At 39.4% G+C, this 13,998-nt stretch overlaps 1 protein-coding gene and 2 long non-coding RNA genes across 3 annotated transcripts in view; 2 read left to right on the top strand and 1 right to left on the bottom strand.

Annotated features, from left to right (window-relative positions):
- LOC119074357 overlaps positions 1–13,998 on the top strand; it is a 226,636-nt gene that overhangs the window by 186,040 nt on the left and 26,598 nt on the right. The window lies entirely within an intron of this gene.
- Positions 1,952–13,937, top strand: LOC119074329 (Bardet-Biedl syndrome 7 protein homolog). The gene is made up of 13 exons (XM_037180411.1): positions 1,952–2,124; positions 2,202–2,331; positions 2,407–2,512; positions 2,661–2,790; positions 2,846–3,044; positions 3,101–3,288; positions 3,344–3,531; positions 3,595–3,712; positions 3,819–3,971; positions 9,283–9,485; positions 9,551–9,721; positions 9,783–9,892; positions 13,536–13,937. The coding sequence occupies exons 1-13, from the start codon at positions 2,026–2,028 to the stop codon at positions 13,916–13,918; spliced, it is 2,178 nt and encodes a 725-aa protein (XP_037036306.1). The 5' UTR covers positions 1,952–2,025; the 3' UTR covers positions 13,919–13,937.
- On the bottom strand, positions 11,042–11,542 carry LOC119074356. The gene is made up of 2 exons (XR_005087183.1): positions 11,478–11,542; positions 11,042–11,210 (listed from the first exon to the last, which is right to left on the bottom strand). It is a non-coding gene; the product is annotated as an uncharacterized LOC119074356 (long non-coding RNA).

Genomic DNA, 13,998 nt, shown 5'->3' on the forward strand with positions numbered 1-13,998 from the left:
TATTTTTTTAGGCTCCAAGAGATTGAAGGTTTTAATCAAAAATAGATCCGATTTTTTAGCCGCAACGCATCCATTTGTCAAGTCGGAATTCAATCATCACTTTTTTTAGATGTCGGATTTGGGCTTGTTGATTGGCAATGGCAACTCCGAATCCGATCAGAAACTTGTGAAAGTATAATGGTCTCATCAAAGGCCAGAGTTCAAAATTAAATACGCGTGATAAAATTAAATAATAGAATTCCATTTCCTACGCATTATAAGAACCTCTTTTTCTTGGATGAACTCTCATGGTTCTATTGGCAAGAAATTGATTTTCCGCGGTAATATTAAAATGAACGTTAAAATCGCGTTACATCTTTACGTCGAATTTTTTTAAAACATTGGTCGTTTCAAAGCAATCCAACAGCTTAGAAACCAAACGAGCAATACGACAATACAACAATTAATTGAAATGAATATTTAAATCGAATTGTTCTTTTAAATAATTTGTGAAACAATTCAGATATAACTTTTGACATCAACACCAAACATAATATTATTGTACGTCTTACATGTACACCATCCTACGTCTTAAACGTAAATCATGCTACGGCTAAAACGTACATTTCGACGATGAGACCAATGGTTGAGTTATCAGTACATTTAACGTATTATCTGTACATTTTTCGTTTTATGCGTACATCACTACGTCTAGTACGTAGAATGTACGTCTAAAATGTAGATTTTGTACGTCTTGAACGTACATCCGAAATTTCCTTTTTTTGCGTGTACTATTTTGTTAAAATGAGTGCACTTACCGGTCTCACCGGTCAAATTTCGAGAAGAAATAGTAGATTGCAGATATATGAAGTATATAACGAGACATGTACACACACGAGGGCTTGCCCGAGTGGTAGTACATTTCGAGTTATATACTTCATATAGCTGTATGCTAGTTTACTATGAACGCGAGAGTGTGTTGGTGCAAATTTCGTGTAATGATCATTCCCTGTTATATATTACCATTACATTCACACCAATACACTCTCGCACGTATAGTAAAATACTTTTCCGCAATCGAGTACACTCACAAGTCTCAAAAACATATTTTACTCGCTGCACCCCTGAAAAATGAGTCATTACCTGATGACATTTGTGGTAAATTTCATTTTCCAAGGGCTTAGCGAGTAAAATAGCATACCTGCTGGTTTGGAGATTTTTATGTTGACGAGTGTGGAGTTTGCAGCTCGAGCCGAAGTCCAACAAAAAATATTCTAAAAGAGAATACCCGTTTAGTCTTAAGCGGTCTGGGAGCATATTCACAATGAGACTACTCTTACAGTTTAAGAAATTAAACAACGGTTCAAAATTAGAACTACCAATACATATCAGACGTAGCAGCAAGCGTAACGTCGTTGGAAGTCCAAATCGAAAGTTAAGCATCATTCGTCGCGGTTAGTACTTGGATGAGTGACCAGAAAATACTTCACGAAATAAAAAAAGGTAAAAATAAAATAAAGTATTCTACATCACTCAATCATCACATCGCATATGGCTAAAATGCAGTATAGGTGAACAGGGGGGATCGGCGATTCTTTGACTGTGAATGGTAGAGAAATGTCCCCTGACACCATTTCAGGCGAAATTAGGGAAGCAATTTTATTTTTTTTTATTTTCCTTGTACAAACAATATTTTTCTTTGACTCAAATTAATTTTCCTTATACAAAGTGACAAAATTAAAATTGCTTTCCGCGCCCTAATTTCGCCTGAAATGGTGTCAGGGGACATTTCTCTACCATTCACAGTCAAAAAATCGCCGATCCCCCCTGTTCACCTATACTGCATTTTTGCCTTTGTACGAAAAAGAAGCGACGAAACATTTATATGGTTTTCGATTACCGTTTTCATCATTAAGAACCTACACGTTTGTTGCCGTGGAAACATTCGTAAGGCAAACACACAACAAGAAACGTTTTCGCGATATATTCGCGGCTCGGAGTCTAATTCTTTGTGAGTGAACGGAAAAGCCATTCGAAAACATAAATATGAATCTTGAACTGAATCGAGTAGACTATTGTTTCGTCGGTACGAACCTGCGAAATTCGTTAAAGTTGTTGCCCAATTCGTACAAGCAACAACAGCAGGTAACAAGTTATATTTACACCGGGCGAGTTCGTTGAAAACACAGAATCAATTTTCGTTTGTACTTTATTCCACTTAGGTGGCTGTCGGCGATCAGGATGGAGTACTACAATTGTTTTCCATCAAAAAGAACGATTTGCACATTTCGTTTAAAACTTTGCCGATGGATAAAATAACTGCAATTCAATTAGGTGGCAGTGTGAATGCAAGTGAGTTGCCGAATCGATAAAATGAAAAAGAAAATCCTCCCACTTGTAACGTAACTGCTTATATTGCACGCACAGTGGACAAAATATTCGTTGCAATGGATAATAAGGTTTTGGGATTCAACAAGAAGAAGAAATTGTTTTTTCAACTGGAAATGAATGCAGCTGAACCAATCAAATCAATGTAAGGCTTACGGTTTCCATACTCAAATCGTGGGAGCCCCCATGTAGTTTCAACTCTTTGAGAGTCATAAACTCCTTCGAAAGTTTGAGCTCTTCAAGAGTGTCACTCCAGTCGAATGGGCATTGACCAATTTTGCGCTTAAACCTAGGTTCGTAAGCGGAGCTGATCTATTACTGTGTGGAAATCATGTCTACAGCCACTATCGCGAGGCGAAAGAAATCGGCACCTATTTGTGTGGAGATACAATAGTGGATGTGGCGGCTTTGTGTCCATCCAACGTAAGTGTTAGACGCAAAAAGAAAATGAACCGAAAAACTGAACGGACGCACGCAGTCCACTCGAATCATTACAGTGTTGGCCTGTTCGGGAAGGGTAATTCGACTGTTGGAAAACAGTCGCGTGCGTCAGACAATCGAACTAGACAGCGTTCCGACTGTTTTGCACATACCGCAAGGACGTGGGGATAAATTTGTGTGCGGTTTTGCGGACGGGAAAATAGTCATGTACTACATCGGTCACTTGGGATCGGAGAGTATGCGAAGCACATAAAGTCTCACCAGCAGACACTTAACACATTTTCCGTTCCAGTTAAGGAGGAAACTTTGGTTAATTCATCGGAAAATAGTTCAGCCGTCACAACAATCGACACGTACGATATGTGCGGTTCGGGAAAAGATGATTTGATCGTTGGACGACGAGATGGGACGGTGCAAGTGTTCAGCCTTCCGTTGGCGGACAGTGAAATTGACACCGAAATCAGAGAGATATTTTGCGACGTTGTGACTCGCACAGCCAAACATCGGACAGAAGCTAAATTTCATTTCATTTTAGAATTATCAGGAAAGTATTTCGAGCATTCAGGGTGGTTGCGTCGGTGCAAATGGCTATACGGAAATTATCGTGTGCACATACACCGGACGAGTGTTCGGATTGACGACACAGTGCATCAAAACGAGTTTGAGTGACAATAACGCAGCCAGTTCCTCATTGGACACCAAAGCAAGGATCGACAAATTGAAGTGAGATCGTTGGCCGTCCAGCGGAGCCAGCATGTGAATATTGATGTCGAACGTTATTTGCAGGGTTGAAATTGAAGATCTACTAACTGTGGCAATAAGGGAAAGAGAACGATACAAAGAATCGACTCAATTGATGTCGGATGGTATATCCGCCATTCCAATGTTGGCGGTCAACGATTCGGTAGGCGATTTTTGTTTGCATAAAATCATCAAAGATAAAGTGTCGCCTCTGTGAGGTGATCTACGTATTACGGCACTCAAAGTAACGGCACACACCTTTCCTTTAGATGGTGTTATCGAAAGAGGATGCATCGTACAATTTGTCCATCGAAATTCCAGCGCCAATCGAATTTGTTCTGCTGCAAAGCGATGTACCGATAAAGCTTTTGGATATGGACAAAAATACGGCCGTTATCAGTTTCAGTAAATGCAGCGTCATGGTAAACAGACCTTGGGACCAGGTCTTATTATTCGGAATTTTTTCGGGAATTCTGTCTTGAGAATTAGGAATTTTGTAGGAATTTTACAGTTTTGATTGTTTGTGTGGTTCACAGAAGGATGGCAAAATTATTTCAACACATTGTTAAACGAAGCGTTCACTAGGAACGAATCTGGACCGCACTACGTAGCCATGGAGTGCTACAGCAATTCGTTCAAATCCCAACAAAAATCTCTTCGAGAAAAGTGTGACGCAGTCGTTGAAATACAATTTCTAAAATGAATGATATCGCTAGAGTTGACGCTTTCAGCTTCGTTACGCAAAAATTAAATTTTACACCCAATTTTAGTTCAAACAAGCTGGCTTAGTTTTCGTCATCATCTGCCAAATAATTTTTTACCAAAAAAAAATTTGACTGGAAACAACCAAAATTTAACCAAAACGAGCCATCAGAACAGTCGGAGCGTTTGCTGCGACTGAGCCCCGTACAAACCCGTATATCTATTGCGTACGTGACCCTAGTGCGTCTGTCACCCTACTTTGACCGTAAGCCTATTGCGCCGGTTAATGTAGTTAAAGTAAAATTATTATGTAATGTGTACATCTTACAAATTGCGCATAGCGCAATTACGAAGCCCCGTACGACGTTCCTTTCAAATGAAACAAAAATTTCAAATCGCCCTAAAATTTTATTTTTTGAAGGGCCTAGTATCGGCCTCAGTCCGAGGACCCAAATTTAAAATTTTTTCAACTACATTCTATTCGGCCTTTGATTACCTTCCAAATGAAACAAAAATTACGAAAAACGGATGAAATTTGCTCGAGTTATATGTAAAATACACATAGGGCCCTAGTATCGGCCTCAGTCCGAGGACCCAAATTTAAATTTTTTTCAACTACATTCTATTCGGCCTTTGATTACCTTCCAAATGAAACAAAAATTACGAAAAACGGATGAAATTTGCTCGAGTTATATGTAAAATACACATAGGGCCCTAGTAGTGGCCTTAGTCCAAGGACCCATTTTTTTTTTCAACAACATTCTATTCGGCCTTTGATTACCTTCCAAATGAAACAAAAATTACGAAAAACGAATGAAATTTACTCGAGTTATATGTAAAATATACGTAGGGCCCTAGTAGCATTTCACTTCTAAGGCCCTAACTCACGGTCCACTCACCCGATTTTAAAAAACTTTTTTTTCCTGGATTGGTATTGACAATACCTATCATTTGCCGTGTCATTTACATTTCCATCGTTTATTTTGCCATAAATATCACCAAAAGACCTTAAATCACTTAGGTAGCCCTAACTCACGAAGGGCCGACCCGAATATGCCCATCTTCGAACTTAGCTTCACTATTTCGACTATCTTTCAGGGAATTTGATTTACTCAAGATATCGACGTGACAGACGGACAGACGGACAGACAAAATTTTTATTGCAGATTCGTCATCTATGAACATAGGCAAACACTTAGCCCTTACCGTCTGCTTCGAATTCCATCAATTACACACGGCATCGTAATCCTATAAGCCCCTTTGTACTTCGTACGGGGCTAAAAATCTGCGTCGCATGTGGCAGATAAATTTTCTTGCTGGTCTGTTCCTGATAATCTGCTACTTTGCGACGCAGATTTTTAGACCCGTACGAAGTACTGGGGTCTTATAGGTTTACGCATACGTTTGTAACACGTCGAATTGGACTCCCTGAGTAAGGGGAAACCTATTGTGCTTGTCTAGAGATGCCAAATCCGCGAAAAAAAATGTCCGTCTGTCCGTCTGTCTGTCTGCACGATAACTTGAGTAAAACGCATCCGATCTTTTTTTTTCCCGTTTGGTAATGTCAAAAGACAGGCTAAGTTCGAAGAAGAGTGATTTTGGATCGACCCCTCCCGAGCTGTGGCCCAATAAGTGCTTTACGGTTTTTCGAAGATATCTCCGGACATTTAAACGTTAAACTTGTAAGTGATACGTCAAATAAAAGGTATTTACAATACCGATCGACAAAAAAAAAGTTTATGGAAATCGGATGACCGACTCGTGAGTTAGACCCCTTGGTGTGAACCAGGCACAGGGCGGCAAGCAGTTTTTGCTAGTAGGTCGGCCACATTTCAACATATTTCGTTCGTTTTAGCTTTATTAGATAGGTATTGACCGTACCAATCAGGGGGAAAAAGTTTATGAAATTATGTTCTCCGGAGCGTGAGCTAGGTCTCTTGGAGTGAGCTCTTATCTGGCTACTCGGCCGTACAGTGAACGTGGTGTATTTTGACAATATCTCGAGTAAATTTTGACCGAATTTCATGAATTTTTTTTTGTTTGAAAGGTATTAACGAATGTAAAGCGTCGGTACTATTTCCGGTCTCCTAACAAAATGGCTGCCGGCGGCCATATTGGATTTTATTAAAAGTGATATAAAGTGGGAAAATTTGTACTTAGATAGTTTCTGTTAACATGGAAATAATTTGTTATGTGTGTGGGGTTTCAGGGATTCCATATACGGACATCTATATATACCTATATACAGCTATATTGAGCTATATACAGGCATATAGAGCTATATAATAGCATATATTCCTCTGTGAAATGTTTATTTACAGTGAAATATAGGTAAATATAGCGGTATATAGCTGTTTAAATAGGAATTTATGAAATTTGTCTTCGTACGGGGCTGTCTATATTGCCTCCGGCAATTTAGTTGTATATGATAACAAGGCAAAGAGTGGATAATGTAAGTGATTTTAAAGGCTTTTGACACGAATAGGTGTTTCGTACGGGTCGGCGTTAGCTATGTTTTTGGTAAAATTTTGGTTGTTTCCAGTCAAATTTTTTTTTGGTAAAAAATTATTTGGCAGATGATGAGAAAAACTAAGCCAGCTTGTTTGAACTAAAATTGTGTAAAATTTAATTTTTGCGTAACGAAGCTGAAAGCGTCAACTCTAGCGATATCATTCATTTTAGAAATTGTACTTCAAAGACTGCGTCACAAAGAGATTTTTGTTGGGATATCAGTCGTTTTAGAAGTTTTAGAACACTGCTTTTTATAACAGTTTATAACAGAAATTCGGAAATTTGACGAAATTCAAAAATTTGACGAAAATCGAAAATTTGACGAAAATCGAAAATTTGACGAAATTCGAAAATTTGACGAAGAAAGTAATTCTCTATCTGCCACCATTCAAGAAATATCTCCAAAATCCCAATTTACCCACCCATTTCCAACTTTCGACATTTTTTACAAATGCCCTTCTTTTCTACTCGTAAAACTCTGAGACTTTGCCGAAGAAAGTAACTCTCTATCTGCCACCATAACATAATTGACCAAAACATAATTGACCCTTCCATTTCCAACTTTCGACATTTTTCACATATGCCCCTCTGTTCTACTCGTAAAACTCTGAGACTTTGCCGAAGAAAGTAATTCTCTATCTCTCATAACCCAAAAAAATATTAGTCCTTTCATCCTACGCTCGATTAGCTCAAAATTTGGTCACTCTAATCACTCTAGCTCTAACGAATCTGCCTCGATTTTTTTAATTATTTTTTTGTTTGAATCGTGTTACGAATACCTTTTATTTGATGGGTCGCACGCCTTTGTAGGTTTCAATACAGCTAAGCTACAGCCGAAAACGCGTTCCCGACCCTCGAAAACCACACTCAGAAACCACTTCGAGACCAATAAAACAAAATTCTGGTTTTTCCTGGGGTAATGGCGTATCACATTTTCATTTTTATGCCCATCCTGAGGTTCCTGCAAAATTTCATGGAGATTGGCTGACTGGTTTCCGAGATCGACCGTCGATAGATAGATAGATAGAAACATACAGAGTAAGTTGAAAGATTTTGATTGTTTGGGAAAAGTCAATTTGGTGTATTTTGTATGAAAAGTGACCAATTTCAAAACGATGTATTTCCGGTAATTTTAAACCTACATAGTCGAGTGATAGCTCGTTTTGCTCGTATTTGAAGCGAGAATAAGATGGAATAGGATTTGTGGTGATACAGGCCAAAGAAAAGAAACTTAAATGCTCGCCTATATATAGTTGCCGCGTCTCAAAAAATGTTCTTCGTTCTTTTTTTGGAAGTTAGACTGCGTCAAGTCCTCCGCTATCGCTCCGGACATGATCATAATGGACATGTACAAAGATGTATTTACTAAGATTAGATGCACAGCTGAAATTGGGGAGCCTTTCTTTGGGCTACTTGGAGTACTACAAAGCAGCGTACTCAGCCCACTGCTCTTCTTCCTTGCCATTAACTTTCTTACATCTAAAGGATTGCAAGAGCACTTGCTGAGCATACTATTCGCTGACGACGTTGGCGTAGCAAGTGACAGAGTAGCGAAGCTTCAGCAAGTGTTTGAGCAAGTGTTTGACAATAGGTAAAAAATACTTGAAAAACACAGGTTGAGAGTTAGCGAGTCAAAGACTGAGTACATGTTCCTGCCATTTAGTGATCCACAAGCCCCATATCCAGTTGTAGTGATCGTCGAAATGCACAAGGTTCAAAAATACCTTGGCTCAGTAGTCGACAAAACTGGAACTTGCGTCGTGAATCATAGGATGAGCGTCGGCTTGTTTAAATGGAAACAACAGCAGAGATGAAAATGTGGCGAGGAAGCAGAAGTGTCCCAAAAACAACTGAAGAAAATTCATTCTGAAATTTCACTGCCCTTAGCTGCAAGAGTTTGAGGAATCTTTTAGGAAATTTACAGTCAGAGGCAGTCTTTCAGCATGAATTTTCTTCAGCTGTTTTTCAGCCGATCCACACATACTATCAAAACTGTTTATACGGTTGAACAGAGCCTAATATTTGGGAATTAATTCTCTAAATTCCCAAAATTCCCAAAAATTCCCAAAAATTCCCTAAATTCCCAAACATTCCCTAAATTCCCAAAAATTCCTAAAAATTCCCAAAAATTCCCTAAATTCCCAAAAATTCCTAAAAATTCCTAAAAATTCCCAAAAATTCCCTAAATTCACAAAAATTCCCTAAAATCCCAAAAATTCTCAAAAACGATTCCCAAATATTAGGCTCTGCGGTTGAGCCTACACACGCGAGTGTTAGTATTTGATTTACAAATAAGTATTTGATTGTTTGTGTAGATCAGCTGAACAACAGCTGAAGCAAGCTTATGCTGAAATTTCACCTCCTTTAACTGTAAGAGTTGTAGGAATGTTATGGAATTTTCCTCGCAGTTTTCGGCAATTTTTAGGATTTTTAATAATTTTTGAGAATTGAAATTCCGACTAGTAAGCCCTCGATAGTGCCTGCCACTTTTGCTAAACATTTTTCGATGCCATTTCCTAGAGCTCAAATCAATTTCTCGCTACGTACCGCTGCCAAATCGACACCAACCGGGTCGACTTGAAATTGCGCACAATCGAGGGTCAACACGGCAAGCTGAACTGTTTCATTACACCGAGTCTGCAGCCGAAAGTTTCTCAGATGCGAAAGTACATCATTCGACCGTTGTCCATGCATTTTCGGATACACACTATCGATGAGACAAGGTAGGGCTATGGAGTTAAACGTTTTGTCGCGATGTCGATTCGCTAAGGGTGATTTCCATCCGCAGACCGTACAATACGCTAACGTTAAAGGGATCGTTCAGTCAGGCGGAAATGCATAATTGGATTGGGTATTGCATACCGGAAGTGCCGGAAAAGTATCAAACCGTTGGCAATGAAAAAGCTGTCTACTATTTCCAGAACGTGTTCTCCGGCACAATGCTGAAGTGCGAGTATTGGTAGGTCGGGTTGGTAGGACAGTAGATGTGCATTTGAAAAATTTAATTTATCGAATTGCAGTAAAGGTCAGGCTGAATTTAAAACGGAGAACATTACCACTCTGTCCATACTGAAGGATATCATCACGAAAAATGCCACAAAGAAGCGGATAACGTTGGAGATTTCGACGAGTAAGGATAATCCTTGTCGATATGTCATTCCGCTCTGTCGAAGGCTTAAAGAAAAATTGACAACGGAATGTTGTAGAGGGGATAAAGTTTCCTGCGAACACAATTTTTATTACCGCTGCGGTAATGAACCGGTAATACCGGTAAAAAAAACCATTTTTAGAGTAAAACGAAAAACTCGAGAATTTGATATTTGCCTGATTTGTTTTTGATCGAACGGCCCACCTATTACCTACATTTTATGAAAAAAATCTGCCCAACTCACACTTTGGGCCATGAGCGTTTTCCCGAAAAGTCGCTAACTTTGAACCCGTTTTCCCTGACCATTTCAAATCCGATTTTGATAAAATTGGTGTCATTTGAAAGCTAGTGACTAGTGCTATCAAGCCGGCCGAGCTTACACCTATGGATGGAACAGTAGGTATCAGAGCCGAAAGTACTTATTCTGCATCTACTTCTTTTTCAAGATACATTCCCTTACTTCTCAGTTATTTTCTGTACGACAAGTAGGCTGAAGTTGTCTCTAAGTCAGCTCCTCACTTCCGCCGTTCCAGAAGGCTCACACTCATTCCCAGTGCTAGAACTTAGCGAAGACAAGGATTTTCTACAATTTCTTTTAACTTTCTTCTGGATTTACATTCTGAGATTTTCGTAGGTAGGTTCTCAAAGCTGGGCTATTCCTTACGGTTCCACCTCGCTTCCAGTGCTAGAACTCGTGGAACCAATTTTTTTTTCGTTCCCTTCAGGATTCAGAATAAGTTTGATGTTTTTGACGGTTCATCGAATTTCTTCATCTTGTGATGCTTCACCTCGCTCCCAACGCTAGAACTCACCGAATACAATATCTCCGTCAAATCAAAATATTTGTTAGTCGTCTCAACGGTTTCGGAAGCGTTGATCCGATACCTAACAGTCATAGAACAACTCCTTTTGTGAAGTGACCAGAACTGCCTGGTCTATGGAGGATTCCCAGAAAAGTAGCCCAAAAAAACCGCTAACTTTGAGACTCATTTCCGTGGCCATTTCTTATTCAGTTTTGACGTGTGTGTGCTTTTTGGAAAGGTAATTTCATACCCTACCAACGATAGCTGGCCGAGCTCTGACATATTAAAGAATAGGGCGCCACAGCTCTAGGAAGCAACAGTACTTTTCTCACAAGTTTTGTTCACTGAAAATTGTAAGAATTAATAAGCGTTTCGAACGATTTGAACGATTTTTACTCAAGAAATTACAAGACTATGATACCTTTGAATGATATGTAACTATATGACTGGGTCTGAGTCTTCCCAAATGCATCCCAAAGCTAGAACTCAAGGAAAACCTGTATTTCTAGCAGTTTTTTTGTTGTTGTCTCCTCTGGATTTGAGGAAATATTGATGTGTTTAGATGTCAGTTCCTAGAATTGCATCTCTCCGAAGGGTCACCCTTCTTCCCAGTGCTAGAACTCTAGGATGGTGAGTACTTTCATCGGTTTTTTCCAACTTTCTTCTGGACTTGAGGATAGATTGATGTGTTTAGAGGTCAGTTCCCAGAATTCCATTACTGCGAAAGGTCTATCTTCTTCCCAAAGCTAGAACCCTAGGAAAACTAACATTTCCAGCAGTTTTTTTCAAGTCTTCTCTGGATTTAAGGAAAGATTTAGGTGTCTGGAGGACAGTTCCTAGAATTTTAACACTCCAAAGGGTCCACCTACGGAAAAAATTACAAGACTATGATACCTTTGAATGATATGTAACTATATGACTGGGTCTGAGTCTTCCCAAATGCATCCCAAAGCTAGAACTCAAGGAAAACCTGTATTTCAAGCAGTTTTTTTTGTTGTCTCCTCTGGATTTGAGGAAATATTGATGTGTTTAGATGTCAGTTTCTAGAATTGCATCTCTCCGAAGGGTCACCCTTCTTACCAGTGCTAGAACTCTAGGATGGTGAGTACTTTCATCGGTTTTTTCCAACTTTCTTCTGGACTTGAGGATAGATTGATGTGTTTAGAGGTCAGTTCCCAGAATTCCATTACTGCGAAAGGTCTATCTTCTTCCCAAAGCTAGAACCCTAGGAAAACTAACATTTCCAGCAGTTTTTTTCAAGTCTTCTCTGGATTTAAGGAAAGATTTAGGTGTCTGGAGGACAGTTCCTAGAATTTAAACACTCGAAAGGGTCCACCTACGGAAGAAATTACAAGACTATGATACCTCTGAATGATATGTAACTATATGACTGGGTCTGAGTCTTCCCAAATGCATCCCAAAGCTAGAACTCAAGGAAAACCTGTATTTCTAGCAGTTTTTTTGTTGTCTCCTCTGGATTTGAGGAAATATTGATGTGTTTAGATGTCAGTTTCTAGAATTGCATCTCTCCGAAGGGTCACCCTTCTTCCCAGTGCTAGAACTCTAGGATGGTGAGTACTTTCATCGGTTTTTTCCAACTTTCTTCTGGACTTGAGGATAGATTGATGTGTTTAGAGGTCAGTTCCTAGAATTCCATTACTGCGAAAGGTCTATCTTCTTCCCAAAGCTAGAACCCTAGGAAAACTAACATTTCCAGCAGTTTTTTTCAAGTCTTCTCTGGATTTAAGGAAAGATTTAGGTGTCTGGAGGACAGTTCCTAGAATTTAAACACTCGAAAGGGTCCACCTACGGAAGAAATTACAAGACTATGATACCTCTGAATGATATGTAACTATATGACTGGGTCTGAGTCTTCCCAAATGCATCCCAAAGCTAGAACTCAAGGAAAACCTGTATTTCTAGCAGTTTTTTTGTTGTCTCCTCTGGATTTGAGGAAATATTGATGTGTTTAGATGTCAGTTTCTAGAATTGCATCTCTCCGAAGGGTCACCCTTCTTCCCTGTGCTAGAACTCTAGGATGGTGAGTACTTTCATCGGTTTTTTCCAACTTTCTTCTGGACTTGAGGATAGATTGATGTGTTTAGAGGTCAGTTCCTAGAATTCCATTACTGCGAAAGGTCTATCTTCTTCCCAAAGCTAGAACCCTAGGAAAACTAACATTTCCAGCAGTTTTTTTCAAGTCTTCTCTGGATTTAAGGAAAGATTTAGGTGTCTGGAGGACAGTTCCTAGAATTTTAACACTCCAAAGGGTCCACCTACTTCATAATGCTAGAACTCTAGAATGACCAGTACTTCTATAAGCTTTTTTCCTAATTTTGGGAACGTTTGAGGTCCCTAAAGGCTAGTTCACAGAATTCTATTATTCTATTCAATTGACATTAGAGTCGCTGATACCAAATGTTCCATCCACAGGTATAAGCTCGACCGGTTGCGCTTGATAGCCACTAGCTTTAAAATATCCCTAATTTTATTAAAATCTGATTTGAAATGGCCAGGGAAAACGGTTCCGAAGTTAGCGGTTTTTCCGGGTCAATTTTTTGGCTCATTGTCCCAAAGTGTGAGTTGGACAGAAAATTTTATTTCCATGAAATGTAGGTGGGCCTTCCTCGAGATGTTCGAGTTTTTCGTATTACACTAAGACCGGGCTTTTACCGGTACTACTGGTTCCTCCTCATCTACCACATTCCATTGTCTGATAAAATCTTCTAAAGAGCGTGATGACCTTTCCCAACTTGGGCTAGAAGGGAAAATCTCCCCAAAACCTTTGTCAACCTTCTACCAACCGACAATAATCTTTTCAGACATCAACGAATTGAGCATCGGATTCATGATCAAACTGATCGAACCGCGACTGGTCGAATGCAATCGAAAGAAGCAAAACCATAAACTGTTGCTGGCGTTGATGGATCTGGACATACGTAGCGAAGAGGATTTCAATTGTCTCTGTCCCGAATATCGGCAAATTTTGAGCCAGAAAGACGTCATCAGGGCGACGTACAAAAATGATGTCGACGTTGCGGATCAAATTGAAGGCTTGCTCACCGATTGCTTCATTGATCGATTTAAGGTGAAGGGAATGAATGTCCGGTCAAAAATACCCGACTTGGTGAAGCTGATTCAGGCTTACAACTATGACGAATTGGTGGAATATTTTGCGGGACATAAGATGGACTCGGACACTTAAAAACCACACAGTCTCACTCAAGGGAGATGAGGGCTTAACGATCCATAAAATATTAAATTTAATTTGTTGGAAGACGACTC

This window comes from Bradysia coprophila, unplaced genomic scaffold, assembly GCF_014529535.1.
Source record: "Bradysia coprophila strain Holo2 unplaced genomic scaffold, BU_Bcop_v1 contig_151, whole genome shotgun sequence".
NCBI lineage: Eukaryota > Metazoa > Arthropoda > Insecta > Diptera > Sciaridae > Bradysia > Bradysia coprophila.